This window comes from Dromaius novaehollandiae, chromosome 10 (genome assembly GCF_036370855.1).
Source record: "Dromaius novaehollandiae isolate bDroNov1 chromosome 10, bDroNov1.hap1, whole genome shotgun sequence".
NCBI classification, from domain to species: Eukaryota; Metazoa; Chordata; class Aves; order Casuariiformes; family Dromaiidae; genus Dromaius; species Dromaius novaehollandiae.
In genome coordinates, this window is record NC_088107.1 from 7,411,910 (window position 1) to 7,438,240 (window position 26,331).

Genomic DNA, 26,331 nt, shown 5'->3' on the forward strand with positions numbered 1-26,331 from the left:
ACAAATGAGGCAAGGTGGGTGAGGAACATGCCGAGCTAAACTGCTCCAGGAGTCGGGGAGCTCTGGCTGAGCTGGGAGGACGCGCTTCAACACATGGGATGACCCTGCAGACGGACCCAGCACCGGTAAAGAAAACAATTCCCCACAGCGGGAAGAGAGAAGAAGCCACAAGCAACGGTGGTAGCCCTGGGGCTCATCTCTTCCCATTGCTCCATTCCTCCAGCACAGCCCAGGGACACCACGGACACACGACCTCTGGAAACGAGGGTCCAAACATACAGCTGGGGTCCTGGAGAGCAGAGACAAGGGGCAGGACAGGGGGTGCTGCACCCGACAGCTGGGCTGGGCCTCTCCGCCTGCGCACCGGTCCTGATGGGTGTGTGGGGACCCACCATGAAATGGCCAGAAACTGGGGGGAAGCCAGCATAAACTGGGCATAGACCTTGGGGAGACCAACATAAACTGGGTGTAGACCTTGGGGAGGCCAGCGTAGGCCAGGATTAGACCCTGGGGGAGGCGTGGCAGAGTGAACCTTGGGAGAGGCCAACATAAACCGGTAAGAGACACCAGGGGCAGCCAGCATAAACTGGGCGCAGACCCTGGGGAAAGCCAGCCCAAACCAGGCACGCACCCGGCAAGCTGGGGGGGAGCCGACGTCCAAGACACAGACTTTAGGGGAGGCCAACACGGACGAGGCAAAAACCTCAGCGGGGAGGCTCCGCGTAGGCCGGGCACAAAACCGGGGCAAAGCCAACGTAAAGCGGGGCAGAACGCAGGCGGGAGCCGGCAGAAGGGGGTATGGGGAGGGGGGCGCCCCCAGGGAAGCTGCAGGGCGGCGATCCCCGAGCGGCGCAGGCCCGAGCGCCCCGAGCCCGCAGCCGCCGGGGCCGGGAGGCAGATGGGGCCGGGCCGGGCCGCCCCTGCGCGCGGGAGGCGGCGCCTCTCGGGGAGGGCAGGGGGAGGGAGGCGGGCCGCGCCGCGCCGGGCCGGGCCGGCGCTGCCTTCCGGGGCTCGGCGCGGGGGCGGCCGCAGCCGGCAGGATGCGCTCCGCGGCGCCGCTGCTGCTGCTGCCGGCCTGGCTGCTGCTGCTGCTGCTGCCGGCCGCGCCCGGCAGCCGCGAGCCGCCGCCGCCGCCCGCCGGCAACGGGAGCCGCCTGCCCGCCGAGCCCGCCGGGGCGCCGGGCAACCACAGCGGCGCCCGCCTCAGCCCCGTGCCCGCGCTGCTCCGCGACCTCTCCGCGCTGAAGGCCGCCGTCATCGGGGCCTGCGCCCTCACGGCCGCCCTCATCGCCTGCCTCCTGCTCCGCGTCTTCAGGTAGGGGCCGCGCCGGCGGCGCCCCCTCCGCCGCCGCGGCTGCAGGTGCCGCCCGCAGCCTTCCCCGCTGCTCCCGCTCCTCCGCCTCGCTCCAGCCCCTTAGAAACGTGTCCTATACAAAGCGCCTCGCTGAGCCGCCTTCTGGGCTGCCACCAGTCTAAGCGCGGTGCCCGGGGGCCGCTGTGGCGTGAGGAGAGGTCTCCCCGGCCGCTCTGGGTGACCTCCAAGGCGGGTAGCCTCCAAGACGGGTAGCCTCCAAGGCGGCGGCCCCCTGCCAGGTGGGACGGCAGAGCCTTCTTCAGGCCTCCCGTCGCTGCTGCTCGGTGCTTTCCCACCTTGGCGTCATTGGCAGCAGCAGGAGGTCAAAGGGCCGCGTGGCCGCAGCTCTCAGGAAGGGACCGGCTGGGGAAGGCGACTCAGGGAAGCCTCGAGGGCCAGCGTGGCCTGCAGCTAAGGTGTCTTGAAAACCGAGTGAAAGACGCTAAAATCCCGTCGCTGACGGGGCCTTTCGGTGCTCACCCGCGTTGGCGAGCAGGAACCCCCACGCGCAGACTCGGGATTCCAGGCTGTATTGAATTTCCCACCTATCAATAAGCTTTTTAAAGCCTGACCTGAGGTAAAACACCCTTTCGAAGACTAAATATTTCATCAAACTTCTGAGGAGTCATAAAGGCTCCAGAATCCTCAGACTTAGAGATTTCCTTGCATTTTCCTCTACTCTGCGTTAGAATAAACCAGAAAAATGCAGCAGGTTTCAGGTAACCTTTTCCAAGCATGACGTAGGATATATATGCATGTGTGCACAGACGGGATAACGCAGGTGTCGATGGTGTAGTACCTTATGCTGGGTAGAAGAGACAATCTTTTTTTTCCTTTTAATTAAGCTGAAGCAGATAGACTTGGCTCGAGGAGATGCAACAGAACCAAAAGCAGATGTCATTTTAGACCACAGCAGTACTTTGACTGGAACCACACTTGGTGCTGTAGGACCGGACATCTTGGTGTTTCCGATGGGTTAGTTGCTGATGGATGCAACCTCCCACTCCCACCACAAAAGGGGAAAAAAATCCCAATAGTTTGTGGAGCTGAGAGAAGTGCTGGTGACCAGCAGGAAGCCTGGAAGAGGTCTGCATCAGCTTGGTGGGCTGGTTGTATCTCCTCCGTTCAGTGCGGCAGAGCCACGGCAGGCCTATCCGTGCTGCAGGCCCTTCATGCCGCTAAAGCGGGTTGGTGCTGGCGTGTGCTTCGAGTTATGCTGGCAGCCCTTGAAACTCGTGTAAAATCTCCTGCTGTGAGGAACATGAGCAAATTAAACTCAATTGCCTTAGAGAGCCAGTCTCCCAGTTGGCTTGTGGCTGAAGCAGAAGAAAAGCAAATATTAAAGCTCAATTTGGCACTGTTAGTGTTAATTATTATTTATTCCAAGGTAATGGCTACAGTCCCCAGCGCGCACTGGAGGCTGTTCCTTTCTCACACAGTTGACAAAGTTGCTGCCTGCTCATGCCTAACTTTGCAGTGGAAGGTTACTAACCTTCAGGAGTTAACAGCGCTCCTGACTTCTAGGTATGGGCAACAGGAAAGGGGCTGGAAAGTGGAGCAGCTCGCTCTCCAGGAAGCGGAGCTCCTCCAGGAAGGAGGAGGAGCACGCCAGGGCTCCAGTGGCAGAAGCGGTAAAACAGCTGGAGTTTGCAATTTCTTCCTTGTTCTCTTTTCAAGCAGCTCTTTTGCATATATGTGATGGCTGCAGGTGACTTCTCTAGTTCTCCTATTTCTGAAGTAATTCAGTGCAAGAAGGGCAGTGTTCACAACAGTAACACTATAAACTGTTCAGTTAGAGACTGAGATAACCAGAACTGATATTTTTCTAAACAAGGTGGTATTTTACTAAACAACTCTTTCCATGCATCTCAATAGCTGGCAAAAGACAATGCAAGTGAATTTGCTCATTAAACTGAAGTCGTTAAGGGGAAGCAAGTAGAACACTGATTATTTTTTTCCTTTTTTTTTAAATCAATATCACCCACTTGCCAGCCTTGTTAAGTCATCATGGACAAATTTGCAAGTAGGTGTATGAGCTAGAATTAGCAAGTCTATAACTAAGCGCAGAATGAAAAGCATGAAGTTGTCACAGTTCTTTCAGCTCTTTGAGATTTCATTCCCTCTGCCTCAGTTTCTTCTTGCTGTAAAGAGAGAACAGTTTGTTTCAAGGACACCTGGCATAAGCCTGAATATTTCCAGCCAAAGAATACAAACCGATAGCCTTTGAAGACCTTCCCCTATGCAATAAATCAGCCGAAACAGGTCCAGGTTCAAGTCACCTTGGGAAGGCTGGATGAATTCTCCCATGCCAAAGTCATTGTTATGCAACTGCTCAGAGTTAATGCAGCATTAAAGATGCATAAAAATTCCCTCTGAGATCTCTCCTCTAACAGGCTGCCCAAGTGAAAATGGAAGATGAAGCTTTAGGCTTCTGAATACTTTCTTTTTTAATCTGAAAGAACACTTGTTTGTACACAATTATCTGAGTTGCAAAATAAGAGAAGAATACCAACAGGTGTGCATGTTCCCTGTCACACTTAGAGCTGACAAAATAGATTGGAGGAGAGTTCTGTGTTGCAGAAGAGATAAGGGATTCACCCTCAATAAATGTAAAGCCTTTCTCCATCAAAATAAGAGCATTGTTGATACTTTAGTCAAAAGCAGTGCAATTTTTTAGGTGCCATGGATTCCAATTTAAAGAGATTTTGCTGGATTCCATTCTTTGATTAAACCTTCACTGTGAAATTACTCTGGATTGCTGGAAGTAAATTATCCTTTTAGATATGGATTATAGAGATGAAATAAATTAAGAAGTGGCCAGATAGTCTTGTCACAGGCATGTTAGATTGATTTTTTTTTTTTGTTAGAGCAGAGTTGGATACGTCTCTAGCTTTCCAACTGTGTAAGAAAACATTCAGAGATGCCTGTTCATTCCTTTCAGGACTGTTATGCTTTGAATCCTTTTGATGGTCCTGTGATTTAGAGTGTGGTATTACTGTGAGTGATCTGAATTTCCTCCTTCCCCCTTCCCTTTCTCTCTGTGGCTACTATGGGCCAGGAAGTACAGCCAAAATAGTCTGCATGTGGCAAAGCCTAATCTGTTACAGTAATTTTTTTTGGCAAGCTTAGTTCTGGACTTTTTCTTTCATATACCCCTGGGCACTGCATGCTCCCAAACCAAAACCATTTCCATAATAGACCAAAGTTCATGTTACTCTCAATCAGATAGCTGGGTAGATTGGATTACCAGGAAACACAATTTCTAGAAACAGCTTATGAACAGATCCTGGGGCTAAATATGGACTCTGTGATCTGTGTTTTTGATTTTGCGTTTCTGTCCCCATAATTACCAAATTTTTTATCCTGGTGCAGCTCAGTTCATCTCACTGCAATACAACTCTTAGGATCAGCTTCCAGGAAACATCATTTTTCAGATGTGGCTATCTGCGCTGGTAGACCGTATGCCTTCTGGGAAAACTGGATAAGTTACTTTTGCTTGTGCACCTACTGAAAACAACCCAATGCTGCAGTTGCTGAAAACTCGAATAGTCTTTGCTATGTGTCTTGACCTGCCCTAGAATGAACAAAGCTTAAGCTGGAAATGACTGATATTTGTCTAGACTTTGAGAGAGAAGCTACCTGCTTGTTTTGTAACTCATTGCTTTGTTACGTTGCATGTAACAAAATTAAATTAAATTTTGATTCCTCCGCAAATATCATTTGCAACTTAGTTTTTCAGTAACTGCAAAACTGATATAAATTACTAAGATTGAGGAGAGAGGTTCAAGCATATGATCATAGGATAAAGACCCATTGTTTTGCAAGCTGGGGAATTGCTCCAGGGCATCCAAGGCTTAACCCTAGAGAGTTTGAATGTAAACTGAACGTGTTATAGCCGGTTAGAGTACTCCAGCAGAGAAAAGAAGGCTGCCAGGAATGGGAAAGAAATACACACCATTCAAGTGATCTCACATGGAAAAACCAAAAAACAAACAAACAAAAAAAACCCAACCCAAACCAAAAACTCAGACTTGGGACCTCACATTAAAAACTTCATGTAAGGTCCATGTAATTTAATTAGGACCACAGAGAGGAGAATGACAAATAAGACACTTGTCCTGGATCTCAAAGGTCTTGTCTCTGGAGAGATTGCATATTCTTGATGTGAGCATGGCAGCAAATTGGCAGAAGGAGGGGGGAGGGCTTCACAATCTAATGTTATCTTAGGCTCTTTGCAGCTCTGAGGCAAATAGTCAGAACAGAGGATAAATTCTGCTTCTTGTTCTAGGATTCACTGGCTTGAAGAATTTAGGTAGATTACACGTATGTCTGTATCTCCTACAAAACAAGGATAATTCTTGAGCACATCTCAGATGGTAGCGGTCTGACTGCACCATAACGTTTGAAAGTTCACACTGGCACTAGTACTGACCACTAGACATGAGTGGCTGTATTTTAATTACTTTCAGGCATCACTGCTTCATTGAACTATGACAATATCTCATTTAGATGTTCCTGAAGTTATTCCTATCACAGCCTCTGACCCTTGTATTAGCAGTGCAGCTGAGCAAATGGATGCTTCTGTTCTTTGTGGCCAAACATGTTCTATCTCAAGGATGTGACTGATAGAAAATGCAGCATTTTCAATTTGCTACAGTAAAATGTATATCCTGAAACATATATCTGTGTATACAGCACCATCCAGAGAGCAGAGATACCCAGACAGATCAACAATAATGAAACATCACCAGTCTAATGCATCAGCCGATAATAAGCCTGGAGCTTCCCCTGGTTTATATTTCCATAAAGTTTTTTTTAACTGCCCAGGGAGCCCATTAACAGCAAATAGACTGGTCCCAATTCCATTCACTATATAACATTGCTGCAGTTCTAGGAGGAAAGTTGTAACTGGCTTAATAAAACTTCCACTGGCTTTGTGGGTTTTTGGGGTTTCTTTTCTCCGCTCTCCCCTCTTTTTTCAGCGGGCAGTCTTCTCCCTCCGAATCCATAGGCAGAAAGTGTTAATGCTGTATTAGAAATGCTGAGACCTCTTTCTCTGGGTCAAGAGAAGCATTATCTTGAAGTATCAGGGTTGTTGACTAAAATAGATTAGAGACATAAATAACACAATGAATTAGTGAGTTGACTTGGGCATTTACTCCACCACATGATGCCTCAGAAAGGAGGATGCAGTGCTGCATATGACTGGTGTTTGATCCAAATAGCCCCCAGTCAAAATAGAGACACACAAAATCAGCATTCTGCTCCAGCCCATGTTTGTATGCTATCCCTCCCCACAATATTGGGTCTAAAGTGAAAGGTTAATGGACCCTGGCACTATATATATATTTTTTGCCTCAGGATGATTCAACGTAAGCTTCAGATTGGGTTTTAAAGCCATCAGGAACCCTTATGATCAGCTACTCCGATGTGTGCAACACAGCCCTTTAGCATCCCCTGCTTAGGCCTGCTAGTTCCATGGGGTGGCTGAAGGTAGACAGCAAGAAGCAATGCAGTTTTTAAGTGGAAGACGGTTTTCGGCGCTGGAAACCCATACCTCTCCTACCCAGGCTAAATCACACAGGGAGCATTTCAGCTTGTCATTATGCAAGGGGCGTGCTCTGAACACAGCTTCCAGCACTCTGTTTGCTTAAAAAAGGCAAAACAAATGCAGCTGGAAAGTTGTGCCTCTTCTTTTTGCCCACGAGGCCTAACACGTCCTGATCCTTTCCAAGAGGTCTCAAAAGTTCATGAAACATTTGTATGCTGTAGCTCCTGCCCCACGCTACAATGCTGACTCTGCTGTCTGCCTGCAAACAAAAGATGTCCCACCCAGCGGACAATGTGCTTTTCCTTTTGTATTGCAGTCACTGATGATTAAATGGATCCTACTGAAGTTCAGTAGTTTTAACATGCAACAGGCTTTCCTGACAGACAGGCTTATTTTGCATGCATATAGGGAGATTCCCAAGGTTTTCCTTTAAAGTTAGCTCGGATTATTCATTCGGTATTTATGAAGCCTGGGGAACTTGTTCAACTGAACAAGTGTGAGCCACTGAAAAGTGCAGATTACTGATAAACACATTAGTGAGATAAAATGATGTGGAACTGATTGAGGAAGAAGAGGCAAGGAAAGATCCGATTGCCCTGCCTATTGCAAACAAATGTTTGTAGCAGCTTAGCCAAATGCCAGCAACAAAACAAACGTCTATCCTTTCCTAAATGAGTCCTGTGGTTAAGCGAGGGTTGTGGAGGATTAGCAGATCACTGTGTTGTGAGTTCTGCTCCAGGTCCTCTTTAAGATGTAGCCCAAATAGAAGACTAATTAACTGCCGGAGGTGTAAAGGTTCTAATTTTCCATTTCTAAAAATACCTATTCTGCAGTAAGTGCTTCAGACACTCCAGAATTAGTGTTGAAAGATAAATTCCATAGAATAAGATATATTTTCCAAGAGAGGAAATGAGTGTGGATATCTCGCAGCAAGGCAGGCCTGATATGCAGGTAGGCGCTTTTGAAAATGTGAACTTATGGAAACCCATTGCAGACTGCGATATAGGGCAAAGTAGTAACAATATGCTTCATTTGTTCCTGCAGTTAGACACACTTTAGTATTAATATATGTTTATGCTTCACAGCGTGAGTAAATGTTTCTTGTAAAAGCAATGCATTACTTGTAAGATGAGACCTCCCTGCACCACTTTGCTGCCAGGTCTTGGCTGAGAAGCAGAATGATATAGAGAGGTGTTTTCAAAAGCATTTTCAAGTGCTTGGGTTAAGAGTCCTACTGCATTGGATATAAAATTGTTTGTTTTAACAACAGTAATAGCAGAACAAAACACCCTGTGCTCTACATGACAAAGCAGCACAGATTGCTATGAAGATTAAATGACAGGAGACAACTTTCTTCTTGCTTCTGATGCAAACTTAGTCTTCAGCACAGTGAGGAAATGCAAACTGCTCCATCCCAAGGGCTAGGACCTGTTCAGTCCTGGACTAAAGCACCCAAGCAATAGTAGGCAGAGGAGCCGAGACTTTCATGTCATGCTCTTTCACATTCACAGATGTAACTTTCCTCTATTTTAAGCCTAGAAGGGACCATTGTGATCATTTGCTCTGATATCCACCAGACCTTTAAACACAGGTCTCGAGTCCTAGTCTCTTTGTAATGCTCACACCTTGTTTCTGCTGCTTGGTAGCTTTTTAAAAGGCAAGTTCCTGATGCAAAAAATTGCAGTGTTGAAACCAACACACCTTGCATGACTTGCCAGGGCAAGACTTCTTGACAGCAAAAGGGTGCTCATGACGTGCTGTCTGCTCTGAGCAGGAGTTGCTATTACTAGAAATTAGGGGGTGCTTGCTTGTGCCTGCACCAGCTCCCCTTTCATGCTTGGCAGTTGCCCCTTCCATTCTATAAAAGGTCAAGGGGAAAAATTGGGCAGTTTGTTAACTAAAATCATCCTCTCTTCTTCCCCAAAGCTAGCTGTACATGTCAATACCTTCTTTAACATACATTAAATATGTGCTGGTATGACTCCAAGACTGAATTTATACGTGAGCAGTGTGAACCTCCTAATCCCTATTAAAGCAGTCGGTGAAGTAAGAAGGTCCCCCACAATTCAAGCTAGAGGAAGAGAATTAGCTGAAAAGCCATGCACCAAATGGTTAACTGAAAGCACGTATTAGAAAACAGATCTCACAAAACAGGTCATGCAGGCATTTGAGCATCTCCATTTCTAAAGAAATGTAAGGCTGGTGTTTATAGAAGAGGTGGTAGGAACAGCTTGTCTTTAAATTGCAGCTGATTGTTTTTCACAGCACTTATGCACTGCCAGGTGTAAAACTCCTCAGACAAGGCTAAAGGTTGTTTCTCCGGGAGTCTTGAGCTTGGCTTGATACCCAGAAAAGAAGGGAGCGGGCTGCTTGTACCCAAGCACCACCTACCCCTTGGCTCTTTATAATCCTGCCTTGAGTATTACCTTGTCTCAGTAGGGTTTAACTTGGGTTTTCTCATCTAATCGTGTTCCCTAATCCTTTGGCTGCTTCTGCTGGTTAAGGCTGCATCTGACTTATTGAGCATAGCAGCAGGAGGACACGGTGGGCTGCTGCGCTCGCGTGCTTGCCCCGGACACCAAAGGATCGCTGTCTGGTTTGTCAGCAGCTGAAAGACTGATGTTGATCTGGATTGCCATTGACAAGAAACTGTGCTCTACGCTGACAGGCAGGAACAGGGGCTCTGGAAAGGCAGGGGAAGGGACGCAGGCTGGCTCCGCAGCCTGAGCATCTGGGGAGTCTCTATCAACGGGCCACAGTTCCGGTGTTGGTGGGCCATGTCCCTAGGGAACACGGTTGGCCTCCTCTGTAAACACGAGCCTTTCCTCCCCACCTCTGTGTTTCAGGTCTGGCAAGAGGATTAAGAAGACCAGGAAGTATGACATAATCACAACTCCAGCCGAGCGGGTAGAAATGGCTCCTCTGAATGAAGAAGACGACGAGGATGAAGACTCGACAGTGTTTGATGTGAAATACAGGTACTGCCGTGAGCCTGGCCGGTTCAGGGTGCTCGCTGAGCTCTTGCTGGGGAAGGCAGATCTTTTTTCTCGGTCGTGCCTGCTTGACAGACATGAGGCAGTCGTAATCTCCCTGTCACTCTGCCCGAGCCTCATCGCTCTCCCGTGCCTGGTTTCTCAGCACGCAGCCACTTTGTGCTCCTCTGCTCTGACAATAACCATATCACTATCCCTAGGCTCTCTGCCCTCCACTCTCCTCTGCGGAGCGGCACAGCAGGACACATGTGCCCTAAATAGTTAACAAGGTCTAACAGCCTGAATTTTCCTGCTTAGGCAGTTCTTGTGGCCAGTTGTTCCTGTGCAAGGTCATGTACACACACACGCGCACACCAGACGGAGGACTGTGTGTCAAGGGCTGTTTTCCCAGGCACTGTTATTGCAGTAAGGCTGGGAGGGAAATAGGGGCACATCTCCCCCGACCTCTGGGTCTGGGCATGCTCTCATGTTTTTTTGTGGCAAAGGAAGGACTCTTGTCCCTCACCAGTGCTATTAACAGTTGCCGCTTAGCAACAAACTTTCATTAAATGCGTTTGTCTTTTTAAGATGGAAGTGGTATTACAGCCCAAACCTTTTGGTGCCTATACTGGGCAAGAAATTTATAGCAACCACTCAGCACATAAGGGTTCTGCACATTGATTTACGGCATCAGGGTATCTGCGCCTCTTATTTTTGTTTGCATCAAACTATCTATAACACTAGAGTTGCATTCTCATCCAAATAAGGCCTATTTTAAAATCTGTGTCTCTTTGGCTGAAATAAGCCCTACTAATTATAAAATTGAAGCTCTCAGCAGCTCATAACTGGAGATTTAACAGACTTTACTCATGTTGCCCATCTCCTGTCTTTGGAGAAGGGGAACAACACATCTGTTCTAAGCACAAATATTCCAGCATCTAAAACACATACCACCGCACGCTCTGCTGGCCGTCTTCAAAATAACCACATTATTTCTCTATGAAAGTCAGGCAAGAGTTGGAAACCACAGAACAAAGGGGTGTCAATCGCACTGTGATGTGTAAATAATTAGTTCCTGAATTAGAAGATTCCTGTCCATCCCTGCCTGAGTTGCCGCTCTCTGTAGCTTGTCTGTGTTTGCACTAATGACTTCAGGTGTGCTGTTTCTCAGGCAGCTTTTATTTTGGGATTGGGCTTCGTTAAGCCTGGAGTGGAGAGTAAATTTCTCTCTCTGTGGCCTACTTTAACTGTGTCTCCTGCTCCTCTTCCTCTTAACCGAGTGGAAATAACTGAGTACTTTTTCTCTGTGAACTTTTGGTAGCAAGATCAGAGGGATTTTTTTCTGAAGACAGAGAGCAGAAGACTCTCAGTCATGGCAGTGTTTCAGGAAAAGATGTCTAATAGTAGAGCACTAGATGAACAAAGAGGAGAGTTGCTGGAAACAGTCTGACTCATGAGAGGGCTGTAGTCGTGTTACCTGCCTTTGCTCCCCCGGAGCACGCACTGCACTGATGCTTTCACAGAAGTTATTGAGCCTTCTTGGGTTCCTTAGCAGGACAAACGGCTCTTCACCTTGCATCATGCTCTATTCAGAGACAGTGGGGTTTCTGATTCTTCGCCAACCTGTCCACTCTTCAGCTGCGGGTATTCCTCCTCTCCCCCAGTGCAACAGCTATTAAATTCCACATTTTTCAGAAATCTTTGCTGCTTTAGACATATGTTTTTTAGCTCAAACAGAGCTACCTCAGTCTAGAGGGTGATACCATCTTACAGACAACCCTTTAGCAGAACGGAGCATAGGAAAGCTGCTCTGAGGATATGTTTGCCACGAGAAGTATCAAGCTCTGTGGTTCCTTTGTGCATCTCAGAGACTACATCCCCAGTTTCTGCCTCCTGTCACCATTAAAGACATTTCTTTCCAAATTTGAATCGCTGAGTTTGACCATTGATATGGTCAAGAGGTTCTTCATAGGCACTTGTGTTCAGAAGGGAGAGAGAGAGGTGGAGCTGCAGAAACAGTGTCTCAGGTGTGTCCTCTGTGTGTCAGTGACTGAACTTCTAACAGGGCTTTGGACAGGGCTCCCCCGCTGCAACCCAGCCTCCAGGAAAGAGCTGCCTTGTGCCATCTAAGGCTTCCTTTGCTCTTTGCAGCTGGATGCATATTTCAGGAAGGTAGTATAAGGGGAGGTATCTTCACAGCCTCTCTATGAATAATAGGAGTTATAAATACACGTAGGTGGCCGCACAACTGGAGCTACAGGGTTGTTTTGGATATTCACCAATGCCTACAGTCTTAAAGGAGCCCTCTTTAACTGCTGCTTCGTGGAAACTGCTTCCCCTCTTCATTATCTCAAAAAAAGCTCCAACAAAGTGCAGCCATACTGAGTGAACTTGCAGAGGTGTCATGATACATAAGGAATGGGAAGATACTGCTGTTTCAGCTTATTAGCTAACTAAAACAACATGTAATGAGCTGCAGTAACCTGGAAGCAGTTCTGAAAGGGGACCAAGGAGTGACAGGCATCTCCTGACAAATACCCACAGGCTAGAATATCCTGTGCTTTTATGTATTTATTTTTCATATTCAAAGGAAGGTGCCTGCTTGCCAGCAGTTTCGCATCAGCTGTGGCAGCCATTCTGTTTTATTCAATCAGCCTCCTAGGAGCAACACTTACTTGGCCTAAGGGTACAGCAGGTCTCTGGCCCCTGTCTGCTCAGCGACCCTTGGCAAGGTGCTGCTTCACACACTCAAGTGCTTTGGTGGTTGTACCGTTACTGGGATTGCTTTTGGAGAGGCTGAACCCAATACAGCCCTGTGCTGCGCAAGGACCCACTGGTGTAGTGCCATGGCTGACGAGAGTCAGTACTCTGATTTTCTTAATTCTTTATTTCTTTGCAACACACTGGTACCGAAATATCTGCCAATTAACTGGACTACCTATCATTCAATTTTGTAATGTATACACTGCCATATCTACATTAAAAACCAGCTGTCCATAGTCATTCAAACCTAAAGTCTTCAAAGTCTCTCTGGCTCCAGAATATCATGTGAGATTATCTGTAATCTTTTGACTTGTTCAGTGTTTATTTAAAGGCTGTGAAACTATGAGGGAACTAGTACATATTCTAGAAAGTCTGATTTGCAATAGCTTTTGCTCCGTGCTGTCCACTGGGAAAGTGCCCAAAGTATTTTTAAAAGATGGTCTTTTGAGAGAACATTAGAATGCAGTGGAAAGGGAACCAGTTTTTCAAAAAGAGCAATGTTGAAGGGATGTGTTGGCTGTTGATGCACTGTGGGCATTATTCAGTTCAAGCGTTACTCATCAGCACTATAAGACAAACATGCTTTCAGATCACTAGGGTTACCAGCAGCATGGCAGTAGGGGAAAATCTGAAGAGCTGGCCTGGAGCACCATGACATTAGGTACCTCTCATGCATAACAGTAAGTACATGATTGCGGTATTAACCTACTCCTATGGCTGAAACACAGCTTGTAAACAGAGTCTCATTTTGAGTTTGTAGCGTAAATCTTCGCTGAGGAGGATGTGGATAGGCTCTGTTTGAGGTTCCCCTCCATGCCGCTGAAGGAACTGCACAGACGCTTGCTCCTGTGTTTGGGGGAGTAATTAAGATTCTGTGCTCTCCCCCCCACATAATGCAAACAGCAGTCTAATTAAAAGGCCGTCACTGACTAGCAGCAGCAGGGGAGAAGTGACATATACCTCTCCAATTGTTCGCATCCAGTTAATTTTCTCTCCTTTAATGCTTTGTCCTTGTATGTATGTTTCCAGCCTTACATGAGGCATCAAAGAACAGCAGACAGTGTAAATTGGGCTGTTCAACGAAGGTTGTTATGTTTTTTTGGGATGCTTTAACATTTTGCGTTCCCTGTAGATTCCACCCCCCACTTCCCTTGGGCTGTGGAGCAGTGAGAAATAACCACCTTCCTTCCGCAAAGCAGGCTAATGAGACCACTTCAAAATCTTAACCAAACACCATCCCTTCTGTGGATGCAAAGCCACCCACTGCCTGCCTTTGACAGAAACAGGAGCCTGTGTGTACTGGATTAGATGCCCCTTTTGCAATCTCATTTCAGTAGCAGGGAAGCAGTTCTGTCAATGGCTCCTCTAATCCTGAGAGCACAGTTTCTGTGTGACAAGAAGCTGAAAGCGTAAATCAAAGATTGTCATAGAGCAAAGATGCCAAATCACTTAGGCATTAGCACCACCTTCAAAAGCCTCATGAAAACCTTTTTCTTTTCTCTTTTCTTTTTTTTTTTTTTTTTGGAGGAGGGTTTTCTGTTTGTGTTTGCTCTTATTTTAAAAGAGGCATTAGGATAAAGAGTTGAAGAATTTTTCTGAAATTGGTATAGAGCTATACAAAGAAAGCATATGGAATATGGAGAGGGTTTTTGTTTCTTGATCACCAACTCTGACCCAGTCTGTGCAGCTGGAGGCTGGAAGATCTCTGTTGAATCAATTTTTAGCTAGGGGGTCTAGGTTGGTCATCATTTTCCAGATGTCAGATACTTTTTCATGTTTCATTAGGTGATTGCACTTGCTGTAAACCTTGGAAAATGAGGCAGTGGGAAACCAAACTCCATCCTGTACGTGCTCTCTCTCATCCCCATAGATCTTGATTTTAAAATTTCCTTCTCCTAGTTGCTGCTTTAACACTGTGTTTCAGAAAGATGGTAGAAAGTTGCACAGGTTTCACGATCTTCTACTTGGTGGTGCTCAATCATTGATTCATCAGACAGTTGGTACCTTGTGATAGTCGAGAAGAGTGAAATAAAGGTGGTAGGTTGCAGGCAAAATCCCCCAACACACTGGTGTTAGTATCCACCCTCGTCACAGAGCACTCTTTTGTGTAATAAGAGTAAAGAAGTCAGAACAGTTGCAAAAAGAACCAGTTTCTGAAAAGGTAATTAAAATTGTTAGGTTATTAAGCTTATTAACTCTAGTGTGGCTCATTGGGGGATTTCTTGTCAGCTTCAATAGAAAATTGAAAACAAGCACTGAATAAATTCTATTGCGCCTTGTACATGGAAGGCTTTGGAGGCACTTCAGTAACGTGGAATATTCAGCAGCGTCTCCTCTCCCCGCTGAAGCGCGGCTATTTCAGAGGCAGTGCAATCTGTTCTTACTGCGCTTGCTAGGCTCAGCTGGGTGAGTTTCATAACCATCCCCGCGGAGCGTTTCGATTCCAGGGCGCTACATGCCGCGTGAGAGTCCGGAGTTGAGGAAGAACTTGGAATTTAAATACCAGAGCTGGAAATTTCCCAAACCAGATGTCAGACTCCTAAATAAGCACTGAAAGAAAGCCACAAGTGTTTCTTGGGGCAGATTGAAACCTCCCTTCATCCTGTAAAGCTAAGTGAAATTCCTCTGTTTGTATTCCACATGGATTGTCATTTTTCCCCTCTAATAGCAGCAGCCCCAGCTGGACAAAGAAGCATTTTAGGATTGTATCTTCCAAAGTGCCCTTGAAGGCAAAAAGATTTATGTGTAAGCGGGGGAGGCAGGCAGAGGGAAGGGGACAATAACATTTATTCAGTCATTGTTGTACTAAAGGGCTTTTGAGAGCTTCCAGGACATTTCAGAGGAAAGATGCACTACATGTAAAGGCTGGTGTAACACACATCATTCTGGATTCACCCCTTTCCCAGGGACTGATAGCACTAAGCTGCGTGAAAATATCTTCATTGCCGTTGCAGGGCTCAGCCTTTGATGTGCTTGAATCTTTTGGGAGTCTCTCTGCAAGATATACAAGTTGCAATATTGGTGTCTTCTCTTTGAATTTGCCCTTTCCAGAGTATACCTGTGTGCGCAACTCTCAGAGCACGGTATTGTCTGCTTGCTTCAGCAAGGTGTTTACTCTCAAGGGGGCAGCTGTCATTTTTTTTCTTCCTTATTTTTGCAAGAGAAAGTCACAGGCCATTCTGGATGGCACTAGGTGAATTGCACTGGAGTTTGTAGCAGCTCTTTTTTTTTTTTTTTTTTTTTTTAAACAGGCAGCAGTGACAAGTTGTTTATAAATGGAGGCTATCATTTATTCTTATTTGAAGGGGGTGCAAATCACTAATTCATTTGGCCACGTATAGTAAGTGCAACCAATTGCCAAAGCTTTGGTGCTGCTGTTAAGGTTTTCCCGTGGGTCTGCAGGAGTGGAGGAAAGATGGTCAAGAAGCATTTTTTTGTTTGGTTTTGAAGGCCAGTTTTGTTCCTCACTGGGCTGTAACAGTTGTTACAGAGCACAGCAGTCTGCTGGCTAGTTCAGTTAATTATGCACAAGCAGTGCAGTCCTGCAGGAGGGCTCTCACCTTATTCATCAGAGTATGAGAAGTTCATATTAAGATGACTTCCTTTTTTTTTTTTTCTAAAACGCTGAAGCAGTTAAAGCAATAGGGTGTCAGGAAGCATCCATAGCGAGTAGGATAGTCCAGGTGTGTTGGTTATTAATAGGACACCCTCTTCCAGGGCTGCACTGATGTGAAAATGAACAGTGGGTCTAAGATGTCATTTCGCATGCTGTGAAATAGCAGCCCCCTTCTCCAGTCTGCACTGAGGCTGGTCACAGCATCTTTCCACATTAGGATCTTGTCTGATGTAACTCTGCTTTTTTTCTTTGCTTGGTCTAGCTTCTCCCAGCATGGAGTTAACTTCAAATCAGTGTCCAATATCACCATGGAAATCAACTGCTGGAGGGAACTGATAGCAATCAGAATGAATAATGCTGTCTGTTCTTTTGTGGCTTTTTGTTTTTTCCACCTTGCACACCAGCTCTCATCTCTGCCTGTGAGCTATTTAATTGCAAATCTTCTACAACTGTATTAATTCTCCCTGCTCTCCAGGTAAAGCAGTTCTGTGGCGCGTTGGTGCCCTGCAAGATGTCATTCTGCTGTCGAAGGACCTGCTGAAGCCATGACTGTGAAAGGGAAGGCTTTCATCTCTGCAGCGTTAAAACCAAAACAAGCCTCACCTCCTCCGAGGTGCTGTTTGTACAGCAGGTTGTGGATCTTCTGACCAAAATGTCACCATTCAGTTCCCTGGTTTCCAAACTACTATGTTAGAATGACTAGAGTTCCTCCTTCCAGACTCAGCTCTCTTAAAGAGGTTGCAATGTCACTAAAGCATGAAGAGATGCAGCCCTGTGTACTGACTTGCAGCTCATTATGATCTAAAAATGTTTTGTAGAAGGAGGATGAAAAAGAAGATTGAACAAAGCTGCCCCAGGGACTTATTTTCTAAAATTTTAATTCAGTACTTCAGTCACTGTTAAACAGATCATATGTTTAAAGATCAGGTGTGTTTTTCTGGGCCTCACAGAAGTGACTTATTGTCTAAAGTGATAATGTAAGCCATGCTGAAATGCCACATTATGTTTAGTGTAGGGCTTTTTGATGGGGGTGGGGAGGTAAGAGGTTGACTCATGAAAATTTTCATGACCTGCTACTGATTTTTTTTTTTTTTTTTTTTTTTTAAACAATTGCACTAAACTTTCATGATTACATTCTCATTGTCCCAAGGAGCTCTGATCAGACCAACTTAAATAAATGAGACCACAGGGAAACAGGAAGAATCAGGCATGCTCTAAACTACAACAATATTGGATTAAAGAAGATATATTTTTGTAATTTTCTGCCCTTCCACAGGGAGTAAAATAGCATTTTATACCATCCTGTGTCCTGTGCTTGCTGTAACTTATCTACCAGTCATCTATATTACCTAACACCAGAGTCCTCACGTGAAATGGCTAGATTGCAGAAAGACAACATCGCTTATTTTTCGTGCAAGTTTCATGTAAATAAGATTATCTGTATCAAACTGGAAGTTTTTCCCTACTACCTGCCTGACCAATCCCATTTAACTCAAGGATGTATTTCTAACCCTTACTCTGTGCTATGCTTCATGCTGCAGAGGTCAGAGCAGCGGGACGGCACTCCAGGAATTAGATTACCACCATCTGGATGGATTGCACAAAGGAGACCACAAGCTCACATACATTCCAGGCCATTGCTAGAAAGGGCAGAAGTAACTAGCTCAGTTCCTCTACTTTGTGGTTTTCCTAAAACGTAACCACAGGAGAGTTCTCCTTGACCCGTTTATTTTCCATTTCCTGCACCCTTTAATACCTTTATTTCCTTTGGGTTTTTAAGCTGGCTGGAACCTTGCTTTTCTTGGGGATTGCGTGATTTCTAATTGTTTTAGGATTGTCCCACCATTTGCTTGAGCCTGTAGCAGCCTCTTGCAGTTCCAACCCCTCCAGGAGACTGCAGCGTATCTGGCAAACCACCATCCTTGCAGTGGGAGTTGCCTTTTTGGGAGGGAGGGGGGACGACTGATAGGTTTGAGGCTTGCTGAGAACATTAAACTGCTTTGTCATGATACCGTTACCTATGCCAGTTCTGAGCAGTTCCCTTGGGTCCTGCAGGCAGTAAAAGGAGGTGAAGGGGAATTTTCTAGCAGCCTTGTGCTTTCAGAGCCGCTTCCCCTAGCATAGCTCGCTTTCCCTAACTGTGACTTGGCAAAGGCTCTGCAACCAGCCCACTCAGCCTGGGTGGAAAAATCCCGCAGCAGACTGTTGCATTAGTGTTAGTCATCAAGGCAATATAAAAATACTACATTATTTTCATTCATGGAGTGAATTTAAGTCATTCTGTATTACTGTTACTAAGCAATATTTAACATGTCAACTAAGAGGTAAGTGTTGGAGGAACCGGTTCCAGAGCCAAGCAGGCCATGTTCTCGCTGGTAGGAATCATGGTGACCAGTAGCTTGAGTGATGCTGCAGGTTGAGATTTAATTGGGGGATTTCTTTTTCTCCCCACCAGTAAAACATGTTACAGATTTAGGCTAGATGATTCTGAGGGAAATACAGTATCTGTTCAGGATTAGAGAGCTTTGAAGAGCAGAGATCGAACTTCTTAGGCAGACTGAGTCTTTTTGAAGTAAAAGTGGCAATTCTGAGAGGAAAGACAGGTTAAAAGCTTCTGTTTGCATTTGCTGAAGGGGAGATAGCACAAAGTGGCTGCCCTCTGAGCAAACACCATGGCAGCATGTTTGTGTCCATGCTCATGCCAAACGCGTTAAGCTGAGCATCAGGCACTCTGGAAGAGCAGCGGAGAGTGAATGAAAGTTTGTTTTCACAAAGGAGAGACAAACCCTAGTTACGTAGGAAAGAGATGAGATGTAAGAGTGTATGAAGGGTACTTCTTTCCGAGAAGGAGTCAGCTCTTGAAGTTTGCAGGAGTTTTTCCACTGACTTTAGTAGATCCAGCCAGGTCCCGTGCTGAGCTTGGCTGGCAAAAGGCCATCTGCTCCACTTGCTTGTGGCTAAGAATCGCACTGTTTCCATAGCACAACTGACTCTCAATAGCACGACTGACTCTCAGTATTGGATGGGGGCCATGTTGATTGAAGACATTTGTTTTAAGATGCTGAAGGTGCCCAACTGCCTCTGGAAGTCTTTGGCTCCTCTGGAAGGTCCCAAGCCATGTGCCATAAGCTAATGAGTGCTTGGAGGGAAGTGGCAGCTGCTTGGTGGAAAACAAGACCCACCTCGCCAGTTGTTCACGGTCTTTAAAACGAACCTGAATGCTTGGTTTGATGCTCAGTTGCTGTTGCAAATGTGAGGCAGTGTTTACCTCTCTACAGAAGTTGCTGTATGTGATTTAAAGTGTCTAGATAAATATTCTATAGCTATATTTAGTTAAGATTTTAAGAGCACTTGATGTGACTCATCTAATAGTATATATATGAATATTTTTTTAATGGTAGGAATTAGTTTAAAACATAGTTTTAATAATTTGGATCTTTGGGTTGAAATAGGTCTAGGAGTCCATTGGAAAAGAAAAAGCCATTAACCACTACATGAATGTTTTACTTTAATGTTCTGTGTATCTTACACTGCAGAATTAATCCAATTGTGACTGTAACATGTCTTAGTATTTGCTGCTGTTTTGTGTTGCATAGTCAAGCTTGCTTTGTTCAAGAGTGTTTTTGAAGGCATATTTTGTTACAGAAAATGAGAAACATTATTATAGATGTCTGCCTGTAGCTCAGCTCACTGCTTGCAAAATCCACTAACTAGTAGCACAGTCAAACAGAGCAAGCAAATTAGAGGCTGTCCTCTTTGTGCATGCTGTGCCATGAAGGAAGAACCCTGCACAGAACTGCTGCTTCTTTACTCAAACCACAGCCCTGTCAGTGGAGGTTTCATTTGAGAAGTGAGAAGTTAGCATGCCATGCTTGCCAGTAGAATTAAGTCAGAAGTGCACGGACAGCTTTGGTTTTGTTTTTCTTTTTTCCCCTGGCAGATGTGGAGATGACTGCAAACACTTGTCTAGAAGGCTAACTTGTACACATGTCAATGCTTATCCTACACCCAAACTGACTTGTAGAAGTATAACAAACACTAATGCATTTGAATGATTTGCTCATAACTGTTTCCTCTAATTCACTGTATGTGGTATAATCTCTGCAGGGTTGTGGGCTATGGTTTTCATTAATCGTTTTTCTTTTGTTAGAGGAGTTTTTGCATGACTTATCAGGACCCATGCATTTCATTTTGTGAAAGTGCTTGAACTTTGTTTAAAGAAATGTTTAAGAGAATTTGTCATTGTGACCAAAACTACTTTTTTAAGAAAAATTGGTAAGACAAGTTTCAATGAACATCTCATGTTTCAGTAGAAACTGCCATCATTAAACATGTTCTTGAAATTCCCCTTTGTTGAGTGTTGTGTTCAGAGAGGGAACGGGGATGGGGCTGTTGCCTGTTGAAGTTCAACCAGTTTAAGAGAGCCTTGTGTGATCCTTCGTTGCAGAGGGCTGCCAGTACCTGCAGTGCAAGCCCCTTGGCCAGTGAGCCCCAGCCAGACCAGCAGCATATGACGAGGTAGGGGGACTGTTTTTCACAGCATGGAAGAAAATTATTTAATTGCGCTGAGTCCCCATCCAGAAGCTAAGCTTACTTCTCCATCCAACAGACAAAGACTGTGATAGGGAACATAACTCAGTACATGCAGCCACACCTGCAGCATTTGCAGCCCACAGGCCTGCTCCATTTTCCCAGACTGCAAGCCAAGTGCAGCAAGTCAAGCCACATCTCCTCCCTGGGGTACCTAGACTCCTTTCCAGTGCAGTCTCGTGTGCCACAAGCTTCCCTGTCTCTGAAGCAGTTTTGCCTTACAGCTTTCAGGACATGGTCAGGCACTAACGTGCATTTGAGATGAGGTACACATGCAGTTACTGGCTATTAGAGATATGGATCAGGGCAATCCAAGACTCATCTGGTTTGTGTGTCATGGTCATTTTAGCTGTATTCTGCCCAACTCCTCTGAAGTGTAGAAACTCACCTAGACCTTGGAGCAGATCAAGGGTTGCCTGTTGAGGAGACACAGATCCACTATCCCTTGCATGAGTCAGCTCTGCTGCTTCCCTCTCCCATATACCACATGATCATCCCTGCCGTGATGTCTTCATCTCTTATTTGATACAGGAAAAATCAGTAATAGTCTTAAGAGTAATTGTGTGCTGCAGACAAAGGGCAATTGCTGTCTAGCTGGTGCCTTTTAAATTGCGTCCTGCCTGTAAAGGGAAGCTAAACTTGATTCAGAACAAACTTATCAAAAAGGTATCAGGCTTCAGCCATGAACCATGACAGGTCAGCTGTTGTGCAACAAAGCTGGTCTTTTTAGGGAGTTCAAGATCTAGGGAGGTGAGCCCGAGTCTAATGCTGGCAGAGCAGTGGTTGAGCATGACAGCCTCCCTTCCCTCAGTGTAGGCTGCAAAAGTGGGGGCACCGCGTAATGAAGAGGCAGCAACTGCAATCTCTGGGTGGACTTGAATTCTTGTCAAAAAAAGTGAGGGGATTAGAATGGAAGTGGGAGACAAGCAAATGATAAAAAAAACTGGAATAAATTATAAGCCAAGTAAGTGCTGGAAAAATTGAGCTTAAAAGACTTTTGTGGCAGAGGTCTGGGCAGAAAAGGAAAGGCTCAGTTTAGCTCTCTGAATTTTGACATGGGGGTAGCTCAAAGTTATGGCTAAGGTGCTTGTGCAGCACAGATACTTAGTGTCCCAATCTCTTCCCCTGCCTCTTCTTGAATGGTCCTTTTAAAGGGCTATTTCTCTGATGTTCAAGAGACTTCTGCATGAGCCTGAGTGTAACACATCTTTTCCTTTCCCCTCTAGATGTCTGCTGCTCTTATTAGCAAACCCTGTCCATACACAAGTGAGAGGTTAACTGAACAAATCTGTCAAATATGCATTTAAAAACGTGTGAGGCGGTGTCTTTCTTGCATCTTGCAGTGCCAATGATCTTTGGATTCCTTGATATTGATAACTACAAAATTATCAGTGATGTCTGGCAAGTGCTATCAAAGAGACATTAGCATAACACTAAGATGATCTGAATTATGCCTGGCAGTGAGCTCTATTAGAGTATGAAGCAGTAGCAGCTCTAATTGCTTGTGCAGCCTAGTTACAAGCTACTTGGTCTCAAAAACATCATTGAAGATGGTTCATCTCCCTATCAACTGGCAATTATCAATTTCTAAGAGACCAGAAACTCTTCTAGCTCTGCTTTCTAACAGACATACACTCCTCTGAGCTCAGTCAACCGAGTTCCCAGTTGGCTTGCTTTTCTAGTGACCATTTGTTTGTGGCACGTTAAATGAGCTGAATTTAATTCAAAACAGCACTTCCATCTCATGAAAAACAACTGTTCTGCTTAAGAAAACAGTATGGTAAGAGTGACCATTGCTTTTAAAGCTAAAAAACAAGTGGTCTTAAAATCCAGATGCAGTTCTTCCTAGCTTACAAGGCATAAAGTTAGTTTCTAAGCTTTTCCCCTCTCCTGCTGGTTTCTCATAAGCCATCTTGTTCGCTCACTTCCCTTCACACCAGGGCACTCTGGCTGCACATGAGAGCCTGCATGCTTTGGTTAAAGATTCCTTCATCCAACTCTGAGGAGAGAAACCACTTTGGCTACAGAAGGCATGAAGCAGGGGAAGGCTGGTCCTGAGGGGCTTTCACAGACGAAATCAAGCCAACTCTGCCAACTCTGTGCAGAAGTGCTCTGAGAGGCAGTGTCCCCTGTGAAGCTTCAGCCAGCACACTTAACATTGATTTGGGAAAGACCACAAGCTTAAACACCAGCCTTGAAAGGTGTCCAGCCCTGGCTTGAGTACACACTTCTAGTCCTTGCCTGTTGCTTCCCACTCCATTCCTCCCAGCAAAGAAAGGGACCCCAATGCTGAGGACATGGATGCCCCTGTCAGCCTTTCAGCTCTGCAGTAGGCAGATGGGAGATTGGAGATTTGAGAGATGAACAGGGATAAAGATTAGTTAACCAGCTGCACCATTTTAGCCTGATTGAATTGGTTCACCTTCCAAGGCTTGTGTGGAAGATAATGCATACTCCATACCCAAAGCTTTTCCTGACTCCCCTGGGTTTTTTTGCATTGGCTCCTTCTAAATGAGGAAATCCAAAATGCATGTTGTTATTCTGGCCTAGCAACAGTTTAGTGACAGATACCTGCTCAGGACCATTTTGCCCTTCATACATTCCAAGAGCTGAATGATCCGGTTTGGTCATGTCACCTGTATTAGGCAGTACAGAGCATTTTTGGAGACTCTCTACCAACTCTAACAACATTCAATTAAATAATTGTGGCGATGTTCCTGCTATACATCCAGGTGGGAAAGCAACTTGCTCCAGGCAATGAGAAAGCAGAAGTGGACCTCTTTCCTCAAAACTTTCTGGCTCTGCTCTTCAGCTGGGAGTTTCCGGGGTATGGTCCTTGCCAGGTAACAAGCATCTTTCACTGCTCTGAGTCTGTTATAGGAGATACAAAGGGGCCTAGGTTGACTCAGCTGTTCCTCATCAGCTCTGATGCCAGCCCAGAATAATCACTGTGCTTCTGAAGAGCAAAGTAAAGTGCTTCAAATCATCAGTTCCTTCAGGCATCACTTTTCAAACCTTTGCCCCCAAGCTGTTTCTCACTCCCCATGAGTTCCCAGACTGCCTCTGGCCCAATACAGATATATTTAGCTGAAGAAAAGCTCTTCTTTACAGACACTTTTCTCTTCTCCTGCCCTCAATTCATAAAGGTTTAGCTCAGGTCAAGAACATTTGACATTTCCCCACTTCATTTCTGCTTGGCAGTCAGCAGAATTGTCTCAGCAGTGCCTTTTGGACAGTGTCTGAAATTATCCAGCTCTCTTCCCCCCTCTCCTAGCTTAAGGACTCCTAAGGTACAGCTCCTAATGCTGTCTAGATATTTTCTCAGGTAAAAGAGAAAAATAGTCTATTTAAGTAATTTCTTCCATTTTCTTTCCTTGATTTGATAGAGTTTGTTGAGTAGGACCAGTTCTTCTCATTTATGGGGAAGAAATGCCATCAGTGCTCTGAAGTGAGCGGAACATTCCCTGCACTTCTTCCCCTGCCACGTTAATGCAGGCAGTCCACTTGCTCTAACACTTCTGCTGCAAGCTTTCCAGCTATTTTACTGCCATCCCCAATTGTTATGGGTTACCTGTAGCTATGGATTAGCAACACCTCGGAGGACAAAGCTAAGGAGAAATAAGACCATTTCTTTTGGACTAAAGAGTCAAAAATATTGTTGCAACAACTGCAGGACGGTCTTATCAGAAAAGCAGGTGTCTGCCATCACTGCTGGGATGCCCAGGTGCCACTGATCTCCAAGGCTGACTCATTGTCACAAACCCACCACACTAGCAGCAGCCACATGCCCAGCCTGCACCTGCGGGACCCAGTTTATAACCACCCCCAGCACAGGCCAGCTATCCAATACTCAAGCTCTAACCCTATCCCTAAAACCACCACAGGCTTCAGTATGGAGCCCACAGATGTGGGATGCAGAGGCCGTGCCACTCAGTAAATCAAAGCTGTAAATCAAATTGCTCAGAAATGGCATTCTCCATGGTCCCTGCCTGCTGCGTTTGTGGCCTTCACTGCACATTACCCCTCGTTACCCAGGAGGTACTGGCTTCCCCTGCCACACCGCTCCCGGATCACCCTTTGACCAGGACCACTTTGTAGCGAACTTAAACACGATTTAATTTGAGGTTCAAGTCTGTGCACCTCTAGTTAAAAGTCAGATCTATTTGAGTAGGATTAGCATTCCTGAAGTCTGCCAGGCTTAAATAAAACAACAGTTAGTACCACTTGGGATACTTATGGAATGGGTGAGGTTGTCACTGAAGAGCTGCTATTCACCACGCTGTTCAGATGAACAACTTACTTTGCCCCTGTGCGTGTATGTAGCATTTTAAAATCATGTATTTACCGCATATTGTTTGCTAGTGTTTGAGGAAAGAAATGATTTGCTTTTAACATAATCACTATCAGAAGTAAATTATTCAGCATTCATTACTTGGAAGTTATGAAAGGAATTGGAATTTCTTTTAGTTTCTTCTTCTTTCTTATAATAGATATACAAGCTGCAGGGCACACTTTTATGCTCCTGTAGCCAAAGCTTTGTGGAATTGACTAATAATCTATTTTGCATATTTATAAACACTTTATTATTTATTAATGGAGCATTTCAGAAGTAAATTTATAATCTGGCTGTGCGATCCCAGCCTTCGTAGAAAACTGGTTGCTCATGTCAAAGAGTTTGAAATAAGAACTGGCATAACAAAGAAACAAGTGAGAATATCTCATTAGGGGGAAAGCAAACTGGGAAGAGCATTTTGCAAGAATGAATACACACATACAAAAGATGTTAAAAAAAAACCACACACTAAATGTCAAAAACAGACCATAACACTCAAGATATATCAATTCCCTAGTCTGCTTGTTAGAAAACACACAACAGCATATTGCAGTCCAACAGACTTGAAAAAAGCACTGGTCCAACACACCCTGTGCTCACTCTCCAAATTGCTATTACTGCACTCAGCCATTTGGTCTCCAGGTACTTTTAAGTTTCAAGAATTTGAACAGAGTCCTGACACCCTCCTTGATGGATTCAAGTCTGAATACCAGCACCAGATCTCCTATCATCTCTCCCCATCCCACCCTGCCAATGCTGGAAATCACAGATCACTCACCCATTGCCAGAATCAGAGCCAGATTTTGCAGACACCCCCACGCTGCCCAGGGTGGTACCAAACTGCTCAGACACACATGCCAGCAGCAAAGCACATACACTGATACAGTTTCTGATACCATCATTATTTCATTTAAAGATAAAAATAAAACACCTTCAAGGTATTCAGAAAAAAAGCTCTAACTGACCTGTCTCTAGGAAGCCCCTGGAGATCCATCTCTGCTAAGAGTACTGAGCTTCTCTGGCCTCCTCAAGCTCTTTGCTAATGAAGCACCTTGCACTACCTACACTGATTATGCCACTTGTGTCCTTTATAATTTTCTGGTCTTGGCCAGCACCCCATCAGGTCACCAAATTGCTACCAGGTGACTTCCT

The 26,331-nt window shown here is 45.3% G+C and overlaps 1 protein-coding gene across 1 annotated transcript; it reads left to right on the forward strand.

The window, feature by feature from the left end:
- The first annotated feature begins 960 nt into the window (after positions 1 to 960).
- On the forward strand, positions 961 to 20,602 carry FAM174B (family with sequence similarity 174 member B). The gene is made up of 3 exons (XM_026104350.2): positions 961 to 1,315; positions 9,752 to 9,883; positions 16,732 to 20,602. The coding sequence occupies exons 1-3, from the start codon at positions 1,041 to 1,043 to the stop codon at positions 16,733 to 16,735; spliced, it is 411 nt and encodes a 136-aa protein (XP_025960135.2). The 5' UTR covers positions 961 to 1,040; the 3' UTR covers positions 16,736 to 20,602.
- The last annotated feature ends 5,729 nt before the right edge of the window (positions 20,603 to 26,331 follow it).